The 25,374-nt window shown below is 44.8% G+C and overlaps 1 protein-coding gene across 6 annotated transcripts in view; it reads right to left on the reverse strand.

The window, feature by feature from the left end:
• Positions 1–25,374, reverse strand: part of ADGRB1 (adhesion G protein-coupled receptor B1) — a 176,124-nt gene that overhangs the window by 16,533 nt on the left and 134,217 nt on the right. For 2 of the 6 annotated variants that reach the window (XM_043507255.1, XM_043507253.1), the window contains 5 exons: positions 11,717–11,888; positions 10,454–10,549; positions 6,836–6,875; positions 1,951–2,621; positions 700–735 (listed from right to left, as the gene is read on the reverse strand). In XM_043507255.1, coding sequence (XP_043363190.1) covers positions 700–735; positions 1,951–2,621; positions 6,836–6,875; positions 10,454–10,549; positions 11,717–11,888 — 1,015 coding nt within the window. Of the gene's footprint in view, positions 1–699; positions 736–1,950; positions 2,622–6,820; positions 6,876–10,453; positions 10,550–11,716; positions 11,889–21,420; positions 21,520–25,374 lie in introns of all 6 variants that reach the window. The other 4 variants (XM_043507254.1, XM_043507252.1, XM_038393173.2 and 1 more) reach the window with 3 other exon arrangements.

The raw sequence follows: 25,374 nt of genomic DNA on the forward strand, positions 1-25,374 counted from the left end.
CGGGTGTTGGGAGGCGCCTTAATCTTGTGAGGAGCTCCCAGGCCAGCGTGATGGGAACCATCTGAGCAGATTTCATATTTGGCGGCAGTTCTACACGTATAGCGCTGCACTGGTGAGCATCTCCTGTCGGCGTAGTTACTCCACCTCCACGAGAGGCAGGAAGCTCTCCTGCCGACATAGCACTGTCTACACCAGGGTGAGGTCGGTATATCTCCATTGCTCCGGGGGGTGGATTTTTCACACCCCTCAGCGATGTAGCTATGCCGATATAAGTCTGTAGTGTAGACCTGGCCTAAGACTCAGGACCCCTGAATACCTCTCACACTGGCTGGAAAGTGGCCCAGACTCCCGCTGCTGGTATATTGTAGAATCAGCTTTCTATCAGCTTCTCACTGACAGATGAGATTGTTTACAGGCCTTGTGCAAACTGACTTAAAATGTTCATTTACAAACATTTACTCAGAAGTTGCTGCTCAATAAATGAAGCCATACCAAATAAGTGTAAATCCCACTTTGTTTAGATACATAGGGTGAACCTCCCAGTTCAGCCAGGCTGGCTGTCCGCTTCTAGCCCTTTCCCTGGTTCTTTGTCGAAGGCAGTGCTCCTGCAGCTAGGGGAACTCCCGCTGAGAAAAGCAGAGCCTGGTCCTCTCCCCACCTCACCCCTCCGTAAAAGGATTTAAAGGAGGAACCGCTCACCTCAAAATCTAGCTCTGCATACCGGGATTTCCGTCTCTGCAGATTCAAAGGGAAAGAAAGATTGGTAAGTGATCACACCCCTGCATAGTAGCTAGAGACAGAGAGACAGCCCCTGCCTCCTTCCCCACCCTGCTCTGCCTGCATCCTGCAGCTCCGACTCTGATACAAAGGAGACAACTGGAGTGATAGAAGCAATCTTGGTCACTGCCCCAGGAGACAGAAACCATGTGTGAGCTCTGGGAGCACCAGAGACCAAGGCCTGAAGAACACAGAGGAGAGGTTGAGAGCCACATCCTATACCAGGGGACAAACGAGACAGATGCTGCAAGACTGTTAGAACTGTGGCCAAGTATAAGAAACAAGAGGGACTAAATGTCTGATAAGGAAGAACCTGGCTGGGTGGGAATTCTGTACTTGGGAGAGTTGTTACAAGATGAAATGAGCTGCCAAAGGACAGCAGTCAGAAGAACCAGCGAAAAAAAGGAAATCTAGCACTCATGTATCTATCACTCATGTATACCCTCTGCAATGCCATCGACATCCATAGGGTTACAGAGGATGTCTGTGAGGGAGAACTGTGCACAAAGAGCTTAACTCTGCAATCACTGGAATTTTCCTGTAGCTTCCCATACCCGTATTTACCAATCTCTTCTCAGATGGGTTGAAATAATCAAAGCCAACCGGGAGGTTTAGCCACATGCCTCCCATTGAAATGAATGGCAGTGGTCTGGCTAAAATCTCATGAATAATCTTTGAACACGCTCAATACATCCAGTTTCCATAGGACTAATGGGAGGTAAAGAGAACATTGCAGCCTGCATCTGCTGGATTTAAAAAAAGGGGCTAAGAAACTCTTTGGCTCCTTCCCATCCTAAAATCTTTGATCAAAATACCCAGTGCTGGAACTAGGAGGGAGGGAAAGCTTCAAAAACTGATTAGACATTTATATGGGAAAGAGAGGGCATCTGCAATGTAACTACCTAGGATGAAAACTATAAGGGTTCTTAATCCTCAAGATTCAAATCGTAACTTGGTATCACTAGGGGAGTTCATGAAGAAACTTCCCCTCTCATTAAAGAGGTACAGAAACTGCACAGCTGGGTGCATTCAAGGCAGGGTTCTACTCTTAGAACATCTGGCATTGGCCACTGTAGGAAAGAAGGCATCAACATAGAAGGAAAAACGTGGCATGAACAATGTGACAACTGGGATGTTCTTACGGGTGAAAGTGGCCGCAGGTTGCCTGCTTACCTCCAAGGAGCTCATGGAAAGGGTGGAGACTGTCTCGCTCTTGGGCACCATGCCCAAGTTCCCTGAGTCGCCCGGGTCGCACAGGCTGTTTGGGATCTGCGACTCGCTGGAGATGGCCTGCTGCTGCTGCTGCAGCATGGGGGAGCCCTGCACCTCGGTGCATGTCATAGCCGTGGGCTCCCTGGGAGGGCTCTTGACGATGAAGCCCGGGTCAGTTGCCATGCTGAGGTGGATGAGCCGGGTCTGGGGCATCTGGTCTATGTTGATGCTGTATTTGCCATCGTCCTTGGGCGGTTTGGCCCGCAGGGTGGAGGAACTGTTGCTGGGCAGGATGACGTAGCTGGTGTCCAGGGATTGCTCCTGCGCCCTGGAGAGCTCAGAGTCCAGCTTCTTGAAGATGTCCCCATCGCAGATGTAGATAGACTTGGGTGGCTGGTTCTTCTCCTTCTTCAGGGTGAGCGTGTGGTTGCTGAACTCATTCAGGTTGATGGCCCCCAGGTAGTGCGGGGAGCCCTGGAGGTGCATCTTAGAGACGTTGGCTGGAAGACTATTAAAGTTCGAGGACCCCTTCTGGTGATGGAGCTTCAGCTTCTCCTCATCCTGCAGTGACGGGCGCTTCAGCGTGCCCGTGATGGCCGAGGTCCTGCATGTGGTGATGTCTTTATTCAGCACTGCAGGAGACAGAGAAGCATCCTCAGCACCTCGGACTCACCTCACCTGAGCTCCACACACAGCTTCAACCATCTCACCACAATCAAACCCCCTTGGCATGTTCCCTCCACTCCCTCAGACAGAGGCTACAATGGTAGATTAATACTTCTGGCTCCTAGACCCCAGGCACATGACATCCCCATGCTGGCGACTGGGCCAGTGCGTACGTTGGGGGATAATTATATCAGGGGTTTTGACGTTCTCAACCACTTGCCTCGAAGCCAAAGGAAGCTAAATGAGTGCTTGTTATTCAAATAGGAAAGAACCTTAATCTGTGGGTGGAGCAATCATGCCAATTCGGAGATATACACAGGACACACACACACACAGAGCATCATCCATTGACACAAACACAGCTGTTCCTCCTCTCGTTAAAATCTGTTTTGCTCAGCTGGTTCTAGGCTGCAACAGAAATGTTAATAAGCTCATGGCATCAGCCTGGATGTCCTCAGAGGATAAAGTCATAGGGTTCTGGTGTGGGCGGGGCTGAAAGCTACTTACCCAGCATTTCAGCATAGAAAAGGGGAAACAATTCCAGCCAAAACCAAACAAAAAACCAGGCTCTTTTTACACATTTTTCCCAGTGCAGCGGACAGGAGAGGAGATAAGACAGAGGCTTTGCTGTGACCTGGCACCATTCAGCCATTCCCATTTATGATCAAGGTACTGTATGGCACAGGTGGATTTCTGGTGCCAGGTAAAACACGGTGCTGCAGTTTCACTGCTAACTTGTGCCAGGCATGGTGAGTGCTGGACGAGTGTAGGTATCTCCAGTGGGTGCACGGCAGGCAGGGCAAAATCAAAGGGAAGCCAGGAGAAACCAACCAACCATAAAACCTCTTTGAAAGCCAGACCCGCTGCATCGTGACCGTCTCAGTCATTATGGCTGTGCCAGAGAACAGCGCTAGGATATAACTTTGCTTTGGCCCCATTCATGGGCCAAATTCTGCCACTGGCTCTCAGTGAAAATGCCACATGCTGCCTCAGACCCAGCTCATCCTTGTTAAGGTATCAGGATCGTGCTTTATTAACAATGCCCTTTCAGCAAAAGCAACAGCCAGTGGGTTGTTGGGTGTTTTTCTACACTGTGGCTTGTATTTAAAGAAGCATTTGGGACATGCTTTGTGCATGGGAGCTCCCTGAATGCTTTGGCTTCCCCAGGGGTGGTGCTTAGGTCTTGTCTTGAGGCTGTGGCGCACAACAAATTGGGATTATTTCATTTCTTGTCCGCTGGAGTTTGACGACTTGTACAGCTGGCTGCTGGCAAAGGAAACCAAGCCAGATTAGTGAGCAAAGGTGGAGATCAGGGGTCTTCTGTCCTGGAGTCACCTGACACCAAAAGGCTCCCTCCCATTACTTGAGGAGACCCCACCTAGGAGCCAGAGACTCTAAGGCAGCACAAGGAAGTCTCCCGCACTGGAGGAGCCTGTCTGGGGCTCAGCACTGATTTTCAGGACCTGATTCTCAAAAGCACACAATTGTGCATGTGACATGCCCAATTAGCCAGCTATATGTGCAAATGCCTGCCTTGTGAGCACATCTGAGGCCACCACATGCACACCTTGGGCACACTCTTGTCTGCACAATTTTTGCACCTGCCTTTTTTTGAAAGTCAGGCCCTCAGCGTCAGAAAGGAAGGGGAGAGAGAGCGGGAGAGAGCACACTAGAAATATGGTGTGAGAGAAAGAAGGAGGAAGAGAGAGACCGTGAATAAGGTATAGACAGAAAGAGACTGTGGAATTACATACCATGAGGGTATCATAGAATCATAGAATCATAGAATATCAGGGTTGGAAGGGACCCCAGAAGGTCATCTAGTCCAACCCCCTGCTCAAAGCAGGACCAAGTCCCAGTTAAATCATCCTAGCCAGGGCTTTGTCAAGCCTGACCTTAAAAACCTCTAAGGAAGGAGATTCTACCACCTCCCTAGGTAACGCATTCCAGTGTTTCACCACCCTCTTAGTGAAAAAGTTTTTCCTAATATCCAATCTAAACCTCCCCCATTGCAACTTGAGACCATTACTCCTCGTTCTGTCATCTGCTACCATTGAGAACAGTCTAGAGCCATCCTCTTTGAAACCCCCTTTCAGGTAGTTGAAAGCAGCTATCAAATCCCCCCTCATTCTTCTCTTCTGCAGACTAAACAATCCCAGCTCCCTCAGCCTCTCCTCATAAGTCATGTGCTCTAGACCCCTAATCATTTTTGTTGCCCTTCGCTGTACTCTTTCCAATTTATCCACATCCTTCTTGTAGTGTGGGGCCCAAAACTGGACACAGTACTCCAGATGAGGCCTCACCAGTGACGAATAGAGGGGAACGATCACGTCCCTCGATCTGCTCGCTATGCCCCTACTTATACATCCCAAAATGCCATTGGCCTTCTTGGCAACAAGGGCACACTGCTGACTCATATCCAGCTTCTCGTCCACTGTCACCCCTAGGTCCTTTTCCGCAGAACTGCTGCCGAGCCATTCGGTCCCTAGTCTGTAGCGGTGCATTGGATTCTTCCATCCTAAGTGCAGGACCCTGCACTTATCCTTATTGAACCTCATTAGATTTCTTTTGGCCCAATCTTCCAATTTGTCTAGGTCCTTCTGTATCCTATCCCTCCCCTCCAGTGTATCTACCACTCCTCCCAGTTTAGTATCATCCGCAAATTTGCTGAGAGTGCAATCCACACCATCCTCCAGATCATTTATGAAGATATTGAACAAAACGGGCCCCAGGACCGACCCCTGGGGCACTCCACTTGACACCGGCTGCCAACTAGACATGGAGCCATTGATCACTACCCGTTGAGCCCGACAATCTAGCCAGCTTTCTACCCACCTTATAGTGCATTCATCCAGCCCATACTTCCTTAACTTGCTGACAAGAATGCTGTGGGAGACCGTGTCAAAAGCTTTGCTAAAGTCAAGAAACAATACATCCACTGCTTTCCCTTCATCCACAGAACCAGTAATCTCATCATAAAAGGCGATTAGATTAGTCAGGCATGACCTTCCCTTGGTGAATCCATGCTGACTGTTCCTGATCACTTTCCTCTCCTCTAAGTGCTTCAGGATTGATTCTTTGAGGACCTGCTCCATGATTTTTCCAGGGACTGAGGGTAAGGGCGATAGACAAATTGATAATGATACAGAGAATGTGATTAAATTGATAGATAGATAGATGGGGTGTATGGAGATAGATAGAGAGAAGAGGGGGTGTATGGGGATAGATAGATAGATAGATAGATAGATAGATAGATAGATAGATAAACTCTTCTGTGATGCCCCCTAAATGAGCACACAGGATGCAAAGTCCATGGCAGCTAGAGGGAGATCCTGGTTTGGAAGATGTGAATTATACACAAGGGCCAAATGAGCTGGGAAAACTCTTGCTTGGGAAAGGGGAGGCATCTGGGAGAGCCAATGAGAGTCGGAAATTCTGCAAAAGGTTTGATCAAAATCAGCCAGGTGGTCAGGCATTGCCAAGGGCAGGAGGGAACAGAACCTGCAAAGAGGAACAGGCAGCATAGCAGACTCTGGACAGCACTTTCAGAGACAGCACAGTGGGCATGGGACAAACGGGAGCGACTGAGGAGGGGCTGCGGCAGCAGGGACTGCAGGCCCATGCAGATCTTCAGAGCTGCAATAAATGGTTGTGTGTGGGAAGGGGTGGGCCATCTCCCCAAGCACCGTCTGGTCTATGGCTCCCCAAGCGGTTGCTGGTATGGATGGACCCAGAGGACAATTGTCCATTCAAGGATTTGGGAGAGGATGCTCCAGATTTACACCCATTTCTCAGGACACCTGATGGGTATTAGGCCAGCCCCAGAGATGACTCTATAAGCAAAGACAAAATCAGGTCCCAGTAGTGAGACATGGAGAAGGTCATAGATCCCACCACCCCTGCCAGGTAGGGCATAGGCCCCGGATAAAAGGTGTTAAATCGAGGTGAGGTTTGATCTTAGCCAAGAGGCCAAGCAAGGCATGGGTGAAGAACGGGATAAGCAAAGCGAAGGGGCAGAGTTCGGAATTCTCTCAAGGTGGGGGCGGGAGCGAGGGCAGCCCATACACATACACACAAGCCACCGAGGGGACGCAGACACACACAGATAGTAAGGAAAAAATGGCCAAGTTCAATCCCCAAACCAGGTCACTTGTTGATTTCTCACCTGTGATGTGCTCACCTGATCTACAAGCCATATCCACATCCTTCTCAAAATCGGTCTGAAAGACAGAGAAAGCAGATGGGGTGGTCAATGGGGTGGGGGCGGGGGAGGGGAAGAGGAGGGGAAAGGCAACCTGGAATCCAATGAACGTTTCTACTCATGGACCACACACAAAGCCTTAAAAATCCAGATAGAATGGCGTGAACAAGGGCTTGGCTCCGCACTTTGGAATCAGATTCTCTGCCTAATGGCCTTGACATAGAAGACATGGCCCCTCCCAAACAGGAGCAGGGGATGCCTGAGTAGGGGATGCCAAAAGCAGCCATGTGCAGCCCTCCTCTCCCCTAAACTACTCACTGCCTTGAAACACTTGGTTGCCATCATCCCAGAGAATGGGAGAAAGGAAGTCATACCAGAACATGGCCTCCATGTAATCATGTTAATAACGATGTGGAAAAGACAGGTGTTCAATAAATATTTCCATTCCAGATGTGCTAAGCAGCAGGATGATGTGCTGGTATCACAGGACGATGTTGTGATACTTTCCAGTCCATTAGTAATTAAGGAGGATGTTAAACAGCATGTACCAGGGATAGACATTTTGAAATCAGCAGGCCCAGCTAACCTGCACAACTAAAAGAGTTGTCTGAGGAGATCTCTAGCCTGCTGATGTTAATTATTAATAAATCTTGAAATGTTGGTGAAACACCAGAAGACTGGAAAGGTGCTAATGATATTGGCAAGAAGGACAACTTAGGTACCAAAGGCTGGTTAGCCTGACATCAATCCCATGCAAAAGAAAGGAAAAGGTGATGTGGGATTCGACTGATAAATTAAAGGCTAGGATTATAATTAATGCCAATCAACATGCTTTTATGGAAAAAAGATCTTGTTAAACAAACTTGATTTCATTCTTTGATGAGGTGACAAGGTTGATTGATAAAGGCAACTGCGTAGATACAATATACATAGACTTTTGTAAGGCATTTGACTTAGTATCTCTCAATGTAGTGATTAAAAAAGTACCACTATACAATATCAGTACAGCACACATTAAATGAATTAGGAACTGGCTAACTGACAGATCTCTAAAAGTAGCTGTCAATGGGGAATCATCGTTGAATGGGGGTGTTTCTAGGGGAGTGCTGCAGGAATTAGTACTGGGGCCGATGCTATTCATGATCTGGAAGTAAATATAAAATCACTGCTAGTAAAATTTGCCAGTGATACAAGATTGGTAGAGTGATAAATAATGATGAGGACACTACAGTCACATAGAGTGATCTGAATTACTTGTTAAATGAGGCCCCTCAAACAAAATGTATTTTAGTACAGCCAAATGCAAAGTTCTACATTTAGGAACAAGGACTGCAGGTCATACCTACAGAATGGTGGATTGTATCCTGGAAAGCAGTGACTCTGAAAAGGATCCACGGGTCAGAGTGGACAAGCAACTCAACAGAAGCTCTCGATGTGATGCTGTAGCAAAGAGGGCTCATGCAATCCTTGGATGTCTGAATTGGGGAACAGTGACTAGGAGCAGGGAGGTGATTTTAACTCCATACCCGACATTGGCGAGAGCAATACTGGAACACTGCAGCCAGTTCTCGTGTCCGTGTTTTAAAAAGGGCCCTGGAAAGTTAGAGAGAGCCCAGAAGTGAACCACAAAAGTGATCTGAAGGCTGGAGAGGAGGGCTTATAATGAGAAACTGAAGAACTCCATCTGTTCAACAGATCCAAAAGAAGATTAAGAAGTAACTTGATGATAGCGTGTAAGTACCTTCACCAGGACAAAACACTGGGTCGCATGGAGCTCCTTTATCTAGCTGAGAAAGGCACTGCAAGAACAAAAGGTTGGAAGCTGAAGCCAGAGAAAATCAACTTAGAAATAAGGCACAAATGTTTAACAGTGAGAGAGATTAACCACTGGGACAAACTACCAAGGGAAGTGGTAGATTCTCTTTCTTGATGTCTTCAACTCAAGACTGGATGCCTTTCTGGAAGATCAGCTTTAGTTATTGGGCTCAATATGAGGCAAGCTGGGTGACATTTTATGGCTTGTGCTATACAGGGAATCAGACTAGATGATTTAATGGTCCCCTCTAGCATTGAACTCCAGCAACCACACACCACACAACAAAAACACTAACCCAGGAACCTATCGTTGCAACAAAGCCCAATGCCAACTCTGTCCACATATTTATTCAAGTGACACCATCATAGGATCTAATCACATTAGCCACGCCATCAGGGGCTCATTCACCTGCACATCTACCAATGTGATATATGCCATCATGTGCCAGCAATGCCCCTCTGCCATGTACATTGGCCAAACTGGACAATCTCTACGCAAAAGAATAAATGGACCCAAATCTGACATCAGGAATCATAACATTCAAAAACCGATAGGAGAACACTTCAACCTCTCTGGCCACTCAGTAAAAGATTTAAGGGTGGCAATTCTGCAACAGAAAAGCTTCAAAAACAGAGTCCAACGAGAAACTGCTGAGCTTGAATTAATATGTAAACTAGATACCATTAACTTGGGTTTGAATAGAGACTGGGAGTGGCTGGGTCATTTAAATGGGCCATCTTGATTATCACTACAAGTTTTTTTCTCCTGCTGATAATAGCTCATCTTAATTAATTAGCCTCTTACAGTTTGTATGGCAACTTCCACCTTCTCTGAATGTGTATATATATATATCTTCTTACTATATGTTCCATTCTATGCATCCGATGAAGTGGGCTGTAGTCCAAGAAAGCTTATGCTCTAATAAATTTGTTAGTCTCTAAGGTGCCACAAGTACTCCTGTTCTTTTTTCATGAATATGTTGCATCTCTGGGCCTGACTGGCTGGACACTCAGGTAGAAAGATAGAGGAAAGCCCCAACAGGCCTGTTTTGGAGCCTGGGAAAATCTTGTAAACTGTGGGACTGATCTGCTTCCCCAAAGCTTAGAAATCAGAGACAAGAAAGACCTCTTAGGATATCCAGTCCATCACAAAGGGGCTGATGCAGGATTGTTCCCTACAGCATACTCTCCCAGGGCTTTATCTAGCCCAGTTTTAAAGGACTCATGTAACAGGATGAAGTTTTCTATCTTTGCACAAAATGAGCTCAAAATGAGCACCCAGAAAGGAACATTACTGAAAGGGGGAACAAAAGTACTTTGGAGAGAGCAAGTCTCTCAGAAAGGATGTCTTGAAAATCATGACTACGATGTGACACTCTCTGAGAGAATAGATATTAAACTGCTGTCTCCTACCACCATGTTGGACGTCTGACATGCAGCCTGTCAGAGGTAGAAAGGCCTGGGAAATTTATTTTATGGGAAAGCAGGGGCATGTGGGGTTTGTCATCCTTAGACCGAAAGGATCTGGCCTACCTACAACAAAAAAGCCCTGGTGCTTGCATACGCCTCGGGGGGGAGAGGGATGGGACCCTGATTGTTATGAAGGGAATGGGAGCTATAGATGGGTGAAACTGCGGCTCACCCACGCTCCAATCAGAGATTTAAAAGAAAGAGATTGATGACAGCTAAGCCTAAGATGTTGAAAGAGAGCCCTTAGTTCATTGGATCCAGGCTAAATGCACTGAGTCCCTTGGCAAGCGAGCGGGTGGCACTTTATCCTACCATTAGCTGAGCATGTCCGTTCTGAAACGACCCTCCTGAGTCTCCATTGCCCTCTTCCTGACGGTCCACTACTCGGCACTTCACTGCGTCCTGGACCTGCCGGGAAAAACAGATTTGCACAAGACTGAGTCAGACAGAGGCACTGTTTAAAGCAAAGGAGCATCCAACCCTGCTGGGGATAGATAGTAATGCTCACATGGGTCCATGGGTCCCTGTTTGTTTAGGGCTTACACAATGGCTTCAGAAGGGCTGAGAGGATACATATCTCACACACCAACACAGCAACTCCAGATTCCTGCATTCTTACAGGATTATTACATGGGATAGCTTCCAAAGTAGTTAATTGCTGGATTTGCACAGGCAGGAATAACCATGAATTTATTCTGTAACCCATATTTACAAAGGACCCTGTTGCATAAATCATGACATAGGTGTATATAATGTCAGATGAAGAGTCTATATTGTCTGCATATTGTGTGTCATCGAAAACTCACTGAAATCAATGACCGCAATGAGAGGGCCTACCTGGATAATGAAATGAATGAAAAGACTCTGGGCTAGGTCAATCCCTGGTGTAATTCCACTGATTTCAATGGTCTGACACCAGGAATCTATCAGGCCCACTTAATTGAAAGGAATTATATCAAGGTAACATGCACATATATAAATAAAAAGCTCCTTGTCAATGTTATTAATGACACCTCATTTTATTGCAATGGAAAGAACTTAAAAAGAGGAATGTAACTTTTCATCATTGATGGAGTTCACTGGTTTAAAGTAAAAGAAAGTTTCACTTTCTGGTAATAGTCAAGTTTAACTTATGGCTCCCATAAACTGGCACCATATATGTAGTATTTGGGTTTCCAACACTGCTGGGGACAATTTCAATACAACCCCTAGAAAACAACTTTGTTTTTTGTTGATATTGTCTTTAAACATAGATGAAAACTTTTCTGCAAATCCTAGGTTTTGTAAAATCTTTTTTTTTTTTTAATGAAACCTAAATTTTGGACCAATGATAAACTAAACGAGGCTTGTCCCCAAAACTCTGCTCCGCTGTACATTTTCAGTGTGACGTCCACCTATCCATCCATCTGTCCAGGCACTTCTGTCACACTCATCACTGTGATGTCTGTATAGCTGAATGTCATGGCCCACAGCTCAAGGGATCAGAGGAATTCCTAGAGAGACTGTGGGAAAGCTGCAATTCCCAATCTGGTCTCCGGTAGATAGGTCACACGCAGCCCTCTGGGTTGTGCCCACCTCTCGTCTCAGGATGCAATGAACCATCACAATGACAAAGCCCTCCAGGGAGTCAAAGACAGCGAAGAGGATCTGGAAGAGCGCTGACCGCCGATCCGTGATTGCCAGAACTGCAGACATCCAGGTCAGCGCCAGCAGAGGTAGGACCACGCAGGAGCTCCAAAGGGACGCCCTGTCAGGGAAGAGAAAGCAAATCTGAGTTCAGCTTCATCCCCAGCCAGTTAAATGTTGTGATCACTTGTGGGAGCCAATTCAGCCTCCTGATCCCAAAGGCTGCAAAAGGATTTCCCTCAGTAACAGTGGTCTTATTCTGGGTGATTTCTGAGCTCCCTCGGGGATGCAGGAGGCTGCTTTGCTCATCACACTCATGCTCTCAGAGCAGGCAGCAGACAGTTGGAGGGGACTATGGCTCAGTGGTGCAAGCATGCACAGAAATTCGGGGTGGGAAGGAAGGAGGCAGGCATATCATGTCCCCCTCATGCCCCTCCCACTCCACGCTTTTAATCACACCAGTGGTATTGTCCAAGGAGCAGAGAGAAGATGTGGCCACTGTATGTTGCAAGATGGGAATGGAACATCTACAGCAGAGGTCAGATTGCCTTGATGGCCATCAACACTTAGCTAATGGCGACTGGTGCCTGGACTGTCATGGCACTCAGTAAATCAGTATCACCTGGGGGTTTTATTTGGAGGGTTCGGGTGGCTAAGCTGACAAGGACAGAGTTGAGCCTGGACATTAAGCTCCTGGAAGCACTTCTTGCCCTCCATCAAATGTTCCCCACATACAAATACTCAGAGAACTAAGGAGGCCACTGGCCCCTGAATCCTGTTATCTGTTAACAAGGAGCTATTGGGTACAGATGGGACCTTGCCCAATAAGCTTCCTGGAAAACTGGAACTAGTTCTATCTGATGAACCTTACACTCTTTTTGCAAGTGAATGTAGTGCTGGCTTGATGGCTCGTAGGATTCAAGTCATCTGTTTAGCTACAGCAGGGATACTGTACATCACAGTCATCTGGAATGTGAGCATCCCTGCACTACCCCAGCCAGGAGCTCCAGGTCTGAACTGGACAGACCACTCTAGAAATGAGAAGGCATTTCCATCTCCATGGACCACGCTTGACCTCTTTGCCACCAAGGGAGCCAAATCAGTGCAGACTGTGGCAATACATAGGAAATGAACTCAACTTTAATTTTACACATTTGGGGGCAACGGTGCACAAAGGGAAGCATGGGGCTCTATCTACAACAGAAGCTTAGCAAGAATACACACAGAGACAGAAATATAAAGTGGACCTCAAACTTTTCTGGGTAGAAAAACTTGACCTATACGTAAAGACACATAGATAGATAACATGGTATATTATAGGACACAGATATCATGACTCACACTTCGCAGCACTTACATGGGAACCACTGACCATTTAATGACACATGGTCAAGTAACTTCTTACCCAATTTACACTCACTCGTTATCCAGGCACAACGCCCAAAGACTTCCCACTGCACTGATGGTAGATTGCAGTGATGGGTTATTTCTGTAATTAATAATTATATACCAGCACTTCTGAGCACCAGTCCAGGCTTGAGGTCATGAATTTAGGAGCTACTGGTGCAATTAACCAGCAACCTGGAAGAGCACGTAAATTCCTGTGTAATTCCCTTTTCTCCACCAAGTAAAGGATTTTGTGTTACCATGTAAGGAAAGTGCCGTAACATGATATGCATGCCCTATAACTGCACATAGGACATTGAATGGAAAGTTCAGAACCGACTCTTGAATGCCCCATTTTTTGCAGACATACTGTAGTTTTTCAGCATAATCATAAACCAGGCAAATGTTTTTATTCCCCTTCCTGTTTCAACCCCCCTACCCCCAAAATTGGCTGAGTGCATCTGATAACAGAAACCTCTCAGAATCACCATTTGCAACATGATGTTAATGAAGCTGACTGGAGAACAAGTGTGAGAAGAACAAAACTGAAGTGGCAGAAAAGCCAAATGGAAAAATGAGATTTGCCTGATGACAGGATTCCACAGGTGTATTCCATTGCAGGATCAGAGAGTCCAACACACCAGCTGTTTGGCTGGGCAAAACAGCTCATTCAAGTTGCTCACCATACTTCTGGTGACTAGAGAGAACAAGGGGAAAGAGAGGGCACTGGATTGGGTGATATCAGTCTACTCTGCCCGCTGGAGTTCGCTGGCCTATCACACTCCCGACACATAAGAATGGCTACATTAAGGACATTAGCAGAAAAGCACACAACAGGCTCTGGCTACAGCAACAGGCCTGAACCATAGCTCAGATCTGAACCACAAATCTGGCTTTGGATGAGATTGACAGCTTGAAACTGTCTCTGTAACAGGCTGAGTCCAAACATCAAATGCAAAAAAGTTTGGACTCAGATCCAGAGTTCAGAGTTGGGGTTAGATTAGGGCTTTGGCTCAGGCCTGTGTCTAATACCAGTACCATGGGCCTGGTTCTGATCACATTTACACTAGCATACTTCTCCTGCCTTCAGTGGAGTTGCTTCTGATTCACACTAGTGCCAACACCAGCTCCATAAACGACTCCCGTGATGTGCATGCTTGCACACAAACTGACTCAGCCAGGAGTCAGGGCAGAAGCTGCCCTCCCAAACTCAGACACAATGGCCCAAGACTCCAGTGGGATCACCTTAAAAAATCCCTCTTCTTCCCTGGAGTCTACATCCTTTACACATGCGACTGTTCTCCTGCCCCTCTTAGTCAAGACATTCTGTTGGATCTCTCTCCAGTTCTCACCACAAACAACTTTAGAGCTGTTACTACACAGCGGATACAGCCTGCTTCCCTGATCCTCCCACCCCCCAAATATTAACCAGAAGAATAATGATTAAAATAACATTGGGCTAGATCCACAGCTGGTGTAAATCAGGATAGTTACATTGACTTCAATGGACCTGTGCCAACACACCATCTGAGCATCTGGCCCAACTTTCTGATCTTTTTCTGCTTCATCTTCCAGGGGCCTTCTCAGCCATATTCATCCCTTACAAATATTATGGAAATGTTGCTTGACGTATAATGCACAATTTTTCTCCCAGGCAGGAGATGGCAATGGGCTATAAATTACTCTGATTTCATTTTCATAGCTCTGCTTAGCTTTTGAAGTATTAAATGCAAAAGGGTTGTGTTATTTTTTTTTAAAACACCCGTCAAGCCTGGGGCTTAAGAAAAAAAAAAACAAAAACAAAGGAAAGAAAAACAGGCCTGAAAGGAGCATGCCCTTAATTCCACCTCCTGTGCATTGGCTCTGTACTGTGAGTCACACGTGCTATATCTTTTGGGCTGTCCTGTTTCTTATTAGGAGCTTTGGCATCCATGAAGCCTTAAAGGGTCTTGATATAACTCTCAGGGCCTATGTAACATCATAATACTTAGGTGCTATGTCAGCATGTCATGACATTGGATTGCAATGCGACATTATGATATTGCTAACTAATGGTGCTGTGATGCAATATGGTTATATAACAGTCCTCTTTCATGGGTTGTCAGAGGGGATTAACCCAAGACCTTTATGGCTTGAGATCAAGAAATAAGGCTTTTGGCTGGCAGCTAAGGTAGGCTTTTATCCTCTTATGTATGTATCCCATGCACTAGAGGGGACAAAGACCTATATTCTCCTAGTGTGGATTACAGTGACATTATAGCATGGGTACTGTGCCATTGGATCACTGAACTAGGATGCTGCTTTCACAAGGCATGATTATGGTCCAACACTGCTATGTGACAGCACAGAGACAGGTTTCAGAGTAGCAGCCGTGTTAGTCTGTATTCGCAAAAAGAAAAGGAGTACCTGTGGCACCTTAGAGACTAACAAATTTATTAGAGCATAAGCTTTCGTGAGCTAAGTGAGCTGTAGCTCACGAAAGCTTATGCTCTAATAAATTTGTTAGTCTCTAAGGTGCCACGGGTACTCCTTTTCTTTTAGCACAGAGACAGTACATCATGGCATCATGCAGCTATAGCACCGTATGATCCAGAGAAATGGTATCATGTCAGGATATGTGGATGCAACAATACAGCACAATGATATAACATTATGATGTCATATGACAACACTCCTCTACAATACTGGGGCCCTCACGTTTCTTCAACAGGACTTATAGTGAAAAGTTAGCAAACCACACGTGGACCATATTCAGCCTTGTCAAAAGCAGGGACATGTCATGGTCTTTAATCAGAGGATGTTCACCAACACTATACCCCCAGTAGATGCCCTGTTTCATTCTTTATTATTGACAGCTCTGGGAACTCCATTTTTGCCACGGGACAAAGATAAACTAGGGAGAATTCAGAGGAGAGTGCCACAAATGACAAGAAGATTTGGGAAACAAAGATCTACAATGATGAAAGTTTAAGAGGACTGGGCCTAGAGAAAAGAAGACTAAGGTAAGGAGACACAATGATTGCCTTCAGAGGCATGTTACAAAGAGGACTGAGATCAATTATTCCCATTGCTTTAGGATGACAGAACAAGCATTAATGGGATAAAGATGCAGCAGAAAATAAACTTAATAACTCAAAGAGCAGCTCAGGCTATGGAAAAAGCTGCCAAGGGAAGTGGAACTGCCAAAGCTGGACACAAGTAAGGCTGAGACTAGACACACATCCATCAGGGAAGATTAAGGGATAGTAATGTCAGTCTTGCCCTGTTGCAGAGGGTAGAGATTAGCTGATCTTATGGAAGCCCATCCTAATGCTTCTCTAGTTCTATTTCTGTCCAGTTGTAGGAAAAGTGGTTCACAGACTACCAGCACCACTCTTCCTCCTGCTCAGCTCAAGATGGGGACATAACCATTGCCCTAGGGGAATAAGTGGTCTCCATTTTAGGGACCCTCTTGAGAGAAGTCCATAAGCATCACAATCCCATTTCTCTTTCCAAGCCGCCCACCAGCAGAGTCTAAGTCCCCCAAGAATGCCAGAAAAGAAGTTAACGTTTGGGTTTGCAACCAACAAGTTCTAATGGAGCCATCAGGATATGACTGCCCATCTCCCCACAGTTGCTCCTGGGGATTGTACTTCCCTCAATAGTTAGATTCTAAGCCCTGTGAATGGAAGATCACAAGACCTGACATTTCATGTACATGGAACAGATTCTTCGGAGTCACTTGAGTAGATGCTAAGTTAGCTGTGGGATGGCTACCATTCCGAGACAGTTTATTAATGATGGTCATCTTGATAAATCTAACCAAAATATACAAATCAAAAGATTGCACCGCGAGGTCCTGCTAAGTGAGACAGGACTTTGACACCTAAATATAGAAGCTGTTTTTTTGCCAGTCTGAACAGGGGCCTGAAGTGGCAAAGAAGCATCTACATATTGAGGGTCCAATTCAGCACTCCTTACTTGTGTTGCATAGCACTTACCCAGGTAAGTAGTCCCATTGATGGTACTAACCAAGCATGAAAGAGCTACTCAGGGTTAGTAAGGGCCACAGTAAGGCACCTAGAATTTTGTGGAAGCGAGCCAAGAAAAGACTGCAATCACTCTGAAATCAAGAAGCAGATAGATGCATCTCTGGAGGATAGAGAAAGGGCAAACCCACATCCTGATCAATGAAAAATAGAAACGGAATCCCCAGCACCAAGACGCTCTTGAAAGGGCAGACTTCAAGAAAGGCCTGACAGCCAGAACAAGCTGCCTTAGGGTCTCGGTGGAAGTAGTGGATGCTAGTTAAGTGAAGGAGAGAGGCTAGGAAAGCAGCAGCCATAAAGGACATGGCATGGCACAACTCATAGAGTAAGTCATGCCCAAAGGTAGCCAAGATACTGTTGGCGCCGCTGTACTCCATCTCGGCGAGCTTCAACATTGCAGCACTGGAGAGAAGGACAGAGACCTCACGATTCTACATCCTGTTCCTAGGGTAATCACATAAACAGGGCGATCTTCAAAGCGTGCAAACATGGAGGCCTGTTGGTTAGGTTAATGGTTAATGGTTGGTTAATGTTTAGCTCCTCCATCCCTTTGATAGTACAGCAAGAGCCATCCTGGAGATAGGCATGTACAGGGGTGAAGCAGTAAAGGGTGGCAGCACTTTTGAATCCTAAACAGCCACTTGCATAATGGAGAAAACTTTCAACTATAGTAGGCTTCTGCTCTGGCTTTTGAATGTCAGTGCCTAGACTTTAGCAACTAAATAAGTATCCTGATTCTAAGCTGGGAGTGGGTAGGAATTGACTCTCCCTGGGCGGCAGGTTATCCCTTAATTACCTACTGTGGGGTTTCGTGCACATTTCTCTGGAGCAGCTGGGATTGTGCACTGTTGGAACAAGATACTGGACTAGATGGGCCATTGGTCTGATCTGCTCTGGGCATTCCTAAGTTCTAGGCATCCCCAGCTCCCATGGAAATAAATAGAAGATGCAGGTGTTCCTCCACAAGCAAACTGGGGAATAAGGAACTGATCCAAGCACCACTGAAATCCATGGAAAGCCTCATGGCAGTGGACTTTGAAATCTCCTGTCAAAGTTTTCAGCACAATGTAAGAATAGCCTTTCCTAAATGAATCCCCCAAATAATCATGTATTTGTTTAACAAAAGTATTGTGAGTTTAAAGGGGCATTTAAATTCCAACTATCCTGATGAGAAAACATGCTGTAAAATTTGGTTCTTAATGGGGACACTTACCATGGGCTAGTAAACTACTCCCACCTGAACTGGTGTCCCATGTTTCCTATTTGCCTGAGATTCACTTGGGGGGGAGGTGGGGGCAAGGATCCTGGGTGAAATCGATCCTGGACCACCTGAAATCAATGGGAGTTTTGCCATTGGCTTCCCTGGGGACAGTATTTCAGCCCCTGTCTTTGAACATGTCATATAAAGTGGCATGTTCACTGACAGTAATTCTATCTATCTAATCAAAACAACCGTAACTTCAATTTTCTGCAGTGCAGTCCCCTTTTCATAGTAAACATGCAAAGAATTGGTATGGCTCAGAAGACCATATATAGCAGTCCCATTTTCAGATCAAACCTCTTCCCAAGGTGGCAAAAAGGCAAAAGATTTTAGGGTAGCATTTGCCCAGGGATGAGGGAGCTGGCATAGCAAGCACAAATCAGCTGAACAGAAGTCCCAGTTGGAAGAAGAGCCCATTCACCAGCAAAATGCTCTGCGCATCTTCTCAAAGAGCAGCGTGGCAGGGAAAGGTTTTACAGCATGGTGGTAGAGTCCACAGCTGGAAGCCAACTTAGTAAAGGACACATCTGGCATGTTTCCCTGCACTTCACGGGTCAAAGAGGTCCAGAGTTTTTCACCTTCTCAACTGTTTCAATGTTTCCTGAGCAAAGAAACATTGCACAGGTGTTTTCATGACTCTGCTGTCAGAGTACTGTAACTTCCCAAAGCCAAGCAAATCGAGACCCTACCGTGTATTTTCATGCACCATCATCCCAGATGCACTCTGCTCTCCAGGGGACCTTCTGGTCTGACAGGTGATGCCTGTGCCAGACTGAAACATTGAAATAGCAAGGCACGGCTATTCCTTCTCTGCCTTTCTCCACCAATCACCACAGTCACTGCTATAGTCTGTGTCAGAGAGGAGCCAAATCTAGAACTGCCCCATGCAATTTTCATCCAAAGGCCGCAATATCAAAAGGCAAAGCTGGCCCCAAACCTGGCATTAATGACTTGAATGCCCAGCATAATGAAATATTGATATCAATAAGAGGCATGGTCAGCTACTCCAGGACTTTGACTCGTTAACAGCCTTGTTTGCAAGTGATTTGGCATGGGCAAAATGATAATAATAAACCACAGAACCAAGTGGATGATGGGAGTGGGGTCGGGGCCAACTATACAAATTCTTCTTCAGGTGCTCAGATGTCCTTTATCAAAGGCAAGATCACAGCAAACAAAATCTTGCACTGAAATTTACTGATTTTGTTATTTTGTTGCCAGGGAAACAAGGCATATATACATTCTTTTACTAAGTCCCTTCTGATACTTATCAAATCAATTAAGTAAAACGAGCAGCTCTCAGGCTCAGTAGGAGATGGTGATTTCCAACTGCCCTGTAAAGCCATTTTTTAAAATTTGAAAATGAATTAGATCATGATTTTGTAAAGGAACAATGTCAAGTAGAATAGGACAATATATTCGAATTTGTTTAAAAAAAGGAGTGTGGCTTACAAAACTTAATATAAATTACATTTTTATTCCATTAAATATATCATTTTTTATTAATGATCACTTTTTTGCTAGAATTAAACATTCCTCCTCAGTGATAGGAAACTGAAATGCAACAATGTGATGCTAATTCACAAGAATTGGTACATGAAACTCACTAGAAACACACAAGTGTCACACCAGTGCAGTTTCACCATCCAAGCTGGTGAACAAAGTAACACAGTATCAACAATGAAAAGTAAATATGATTTTTTTAATCATCACAGTTTCAAAAATCTAAACTGTCAATAGAGTTGATTGAAATTTTTCATTCAAATTATTTTGAAGAAATTTTGTCATTTTTCAAAAATGAAAATTTTCAGAAAACCTTTTTGATTTCTTGAAATTTTTCAGTTTTTCAAAGTTTTTCAGCAAAAAACTTAACTTTTTTGGTTCGTGTTTTCCATTGAAAATTTTGATTGGTTAGTTTAGTCAAATGATGGGGACTTTTCAAAATCAAAACCATTAATTTTTGAAAAAAAAATTATTTCAAAATCAAAAATTTCACTTTTGACAATTACAATCAAAATGAAAAAAACAAACAAACAAACAAACAAACAAACAAACAAAACCAAAACCAATGCTGAAAATAGCATTCCACAGAAACTTTCAAAAAACAAAATCCTGATCCATTAAAAAAACAGCAGAATAAAAACATCCCTGAGTTCAAGATTTTTTAAAATTTCAACCAGCTCCGGTTAGTATCAAAATTATGGCATTTAACAATATTTTATTTTGTCACTTGACAGTGTCCCTTGAACTAAAGGCATCTAAATCCCGCTTCTATAAGACTCTGTGCCAAAGAACATGCAGCGAACCAGAGGCTCTGTCCTTCGAGGGGATGTGTACTCTTGCATGATCCAGAAAAACACTTAGTCTTGATTCAACAAAGATTTCAGTACATGCTTAATTTTAAGCAGTCTGTCCCACTGAAGTCAATGGGACTGAAGCACATGCTTCAGTGCTTTGCTAAACTGGGGCCTAAGAGCTTGAGCCTGGGAAGTCCTATGGCCTGTGTTAAGCCGGAGACCAGCCTACATGATCACAGTGGTCCCTTCTGAATTTAATTTGTGCATCAATGAGCTATTAAAGTCAATGGGAGTGTTGCCATCAAGAGTCAAGCCCCAAGTGTTACATTGAATTTGGGGCCATAGATATATGCTCAACTTTAAGCACGTGAATAGTTCCATTGACTTCAGTGTGGCTAGTCACCTGCATTACTTTAAGCACATACCAAAGTGTTTTGCTGGAATGCTCGGTGCTTGGTAGGGTCCAGTCTACCCTAGGACTTTAACTCTTGCAGGCCTTGTACCAGGGACATTTCAGGAAGCCTACACTTCTAACTTCTTATGGCTCAAGGGGATGGGAAGGCAGGAGGGCGGGTGGGACATGGGGAGAGAAAACAAACAGGAAATAAAATGAAAGAGGGAAATCAAATAAAGAAAGCGAGAAAGAAAGAAAGAAAAGAAGTTGAAATTAGAGGAACTAACATGGCGTTACTGGTGGCTGTGGCCGAAACTTCAGCGGAAGAAACTACTCCACACTTGGAACATTTGAGCGTCATGCCGTAAAGAGGCACTGCCATCTGACTGCAATTAAAATCAAAAGACTGAAACAAAACAAAACACTTTGCTTGTGAACACAAACGAAGAAAGGAACAGAAAAGAAAAGGAAAAAAAGGAACCAACCAGCCACACCACACCCAGTTTGAGCAAGGAGATCAAAAGTCAGGAAGGAATAAAACTCTCATCTGTGTCATTCCAGATGCAGGGAGCCAAGTCAAGAGCTATGCTGGTGCCACGGGTGTGGGTGGAATCGTGTTGGGAAAGGTTCTGCCGAGCTCAGGTCGACCCTCTGGTGCCTCCATTGGTGGTAACCTTTTAATGCATGTTTTTATTACCCTCCCAGGCCTGCTTGCATGTTTTTGACCTTGAGAATATTTTCTCTCCCCCTCTGTCCTTTCTCTGTGTTGTTTTTGCTTCTGGGCCTGGCTGCAGCCTGAAAGGCAAGAAGTAGGGCTGGTGGGACCAGCGCTGTGTTGGCTTATTTTGTTTGATGAAGCAGAGTGAGGTGTAGTTGAGTGCTTTTTCCACTGTCCCTTCTGCGCTAGCTCAGCCAGCAGGCAAAATGCCTTAGAATCATAGAATATCAGGGTTGGAAGGGACCTCAGGAGGTCATCTAGTCCAACCCCCTGCTCAAAGCAGGACCAATCCCCTACCTTCCTAGCAGCAGATGGTGACAGGAAAGAAACAAATCATTAGTGACTCAGGGCCAGATTTATAAAGGTATGTAGGGGCCTAACCATGCCTAGTAGAATTTTCAAAAGCACCTAGGCACCAAGTTCCCATTGAAATCAATGGTGCCTAGGCACTTCTGAAAATTCCACTAGGCACCTATCTGCATTTTTAGATACCTAAATACTTTAAAAATCTGGCCCTTAGTCCCTGATTCAGCAAAGCAAAGAAGTCCATGGTTATGTTTAAACACATGCTTAAATCCTATTGACTTCAATGGGTCTTAAGCATGTACTTCACATTAAATGCTTTGCTGTTTAAATGCTTTGCTGAACAAAGATCGGATTACTTATGTGTGTAAGGTTAACCAGGTGCTTAAGAACTTTGCTGATTCTTCCATAAAGGGAGATGGAACTGCAGGTCCCACCAGGTTGTTTCCTTATCTCCAGCAAGGATCCTCTTTTAGGAATCGTCAACACCTAGCTCTGGGCCTTGCTCATAAAAAGGATGTGTCTGCATGGAAGCCCGGGGTGGGAGGTGTAATTCCCAGCAAGGGTAGAGGTACACATGCTAGCTCACATTGAGCTAATAAAAGCTGGGTAGCCATGGAGACCTAGGTGGCAGTGGCTCAGGCTAGTGACCCGAGTACATAACTAGGATCTCAGACAGGATTGTAGTCGGGCGGCTAGCCTGAGCCACCATGCCCATGCTGCAATTTTTAGTGTGCCAGCTCAGTCAGACCTAGTGTGTGAACTTCTACCCAAGCAGGGCATTATACTTCTCAGCTGCTGTGCAGATATCCCATACAGTGTAGGCAATTATACATCCCAGCTGCTCTGTCCATGTATCCAGAGAGTGATGGCACTAGCCTGAGAGACAGGTATTTGAGGGCACACACAGCGGTTTTGGACACAACACTTGGATTTAATAAAGCCAATAAAATTGCTTAACAGCAGAGAGGGTGTTATCTCACTGGCAAGAGACAGCATGATATTCACCCCAAGTGGTTTGGATTGCATCATTGGTGAGAGGCAGTTAGCTAATATCAAATGCAAAGTGTTTGCAAACCCCCTTTGTCTTGAAGGTGGACTAGACAAATGTCTTTCCCTAACTTTCATAACTTTATATTCAGTTTAAAATACAAGAAAGCACATCACTGTGTATTATGTATTTATGGTAAAAAAAACGAGGAGTCCGGTGGCACCTTAAAGACTAACAGATGTAAATCTGTTAGTCTTTAAGGTGCCACCAGACTCGTCATTGTTTTTGTAGATACAGACTAACATGGCTACCCTTTAGTATTTATGGTGTGTCCAGTGGTTACATGAGCTTATTACTTAAAAAGTTACTGGACAGTTTTTAATCAGCTGGTATAACATAAGCCATTACTTCCATCAGAAATAATGACTTGTAGCTAAGGTATCTCACAGCTATCACAGCCTTGAGACAGAGAGAAAATTAGCTCGTGGCTCCATTGGGTGTGGGTGTATAAATATATGCATGTCTTCTAGAAAGTGTGCTCCAAATTCATGGATAGGGTAAATCCTGTGAAATTGATGGAGTTGAACCAGGCATAAATTTGGCATTGTGTATGCCTTGCTGAGACATATCCACTGAATGACCCTTGAAAAGGTGCTTTTTCCCCAGATTTCCATTGTGGGCCACAAGCAACAGGGAACTGTAAGGAGTAAAAAATGCAAGATCTAACAAGACATTTGATGGGAACCTCAGCTAGGAAGGACATAAACATAAGTGACAACACATCAGCTAGAGGTGGAAAGAGGTCTCCTGTCATGTGTGCACACACAGCTGGGGCGAGTAAACACAGAGATAGGTGGTTCATATTGTGGTGTGTGTTTTGTGAGGGAGGGGCTGATTGTGTAGTCCACATGTGTCTATTGTTGGGGGAGGGGATTATGTGCAGTACAGCAAAGGAAATAATCATAGTGAATAGTGTATTTAGTGAATTTTGCTTCTTTTTCTGCTTGCTAAAAGACCACAAGCTTTTCCAGAGTATTCATGAGGGCCTGGATTGTGATGCATTTATTGACTAGTACCTGAAGCCGTGAGTAGCCTGACAGATTTCCGTGCCACTCCTTGTGAGGGAAGGTACTACCCAGTGTACAGGAATCAAAATCTGATCCCATTTTAATTTATTTGACATCTTTAAAATTGTTTTGCTCAATACACTGACAGCAGATACTCACAATTCAAGCTGTGTTGTGCCTGGACACAGGACCACGCATCGATAAAACCCAAATGCTGAATGTCTGCAGCAAGTGAATGCAAAAGGGATAAGACTGGCCATAGGGAACTGATTGACAATGTGGCGTGAGTATTCACTGAAAATGTGATATACTGTTTTCCCCAGCTCTAGTGCACAGTGTGCTGAAGTACATGTGCAGCCTGATTGTGCACATTGATCTGGCTATCTATATATCTGCACTCATCATTGTGCTATCAGGCCCCGATCCTCAAAGGTACAGAAGCGCCTAACCCACATTGAAATCACTGAAATCAGTGGGAGTTAGGTGCTTAAATATCATTGCAGATCTGGGCCTAAGCACCAACGTGTGTGGTATGCGTGTGAGGTCATTACCATGAGAAAGTTGACATTTGCCAACAATATTGACACAATAATCACTGTTATTTCCTGTTCTAAATATAGGGAAAAAAACTGTTGTATCTCAGATATCATTGTATGGTGACGGTTGACTTGTTAATGAGAACTACTGTAGGTTAGGGATTGTTTTGGGCTCATTATAGTGTCACATAGCTTTCTCTCCTACAGTAAACCATACTTCTTGCCTCTGCTATAAGAGAAACAGAATACACTGGCTATACCAGTTCCCCTCCAGTGCCCAAACACAAAGATCTCCAGTGCAGTTACTTGTCTTGATGGTCTCCAGAATTACCTTCCAACACAGCTCCCAAGCCCAGACTGTAAGCGGCTGGCTAGATGTGACACAGTTCCCTGCGGCATTTCAGGGTTCTCAATGGGTGTGTTTCAAAAGGAGAATGAAATTGGCAAAATCATTAAACACAGAGAACGTTTAAAATCACTGCACGCACACACGCACACATGGAAACAAAAGAGAATAAAAGAAGAGAAAGGGGGGGAACAACAAAGAACATCAGAAAAAAAGGATGTTTTTCTTTGTCAGTTTTGTTTTCAAAGTATAACATTCAGTATGATCAATAACCAGCCGG

Source organism: Dermochelys coriacea, chromosome 2 (assembly GCF_009764565.3).
Source record: "Dermochelys coriacea isolate rDerCor1 chromosome 2, rDerCor1.pri.v4, whole genome shotgun sequence".
Taxonomy (NCBI): domain Eukaryota; kingdom Metazoa; phylum Chordata; order Testudines; family Dermochelyidae; genus Dermochelys; species Dermochelys coriacea.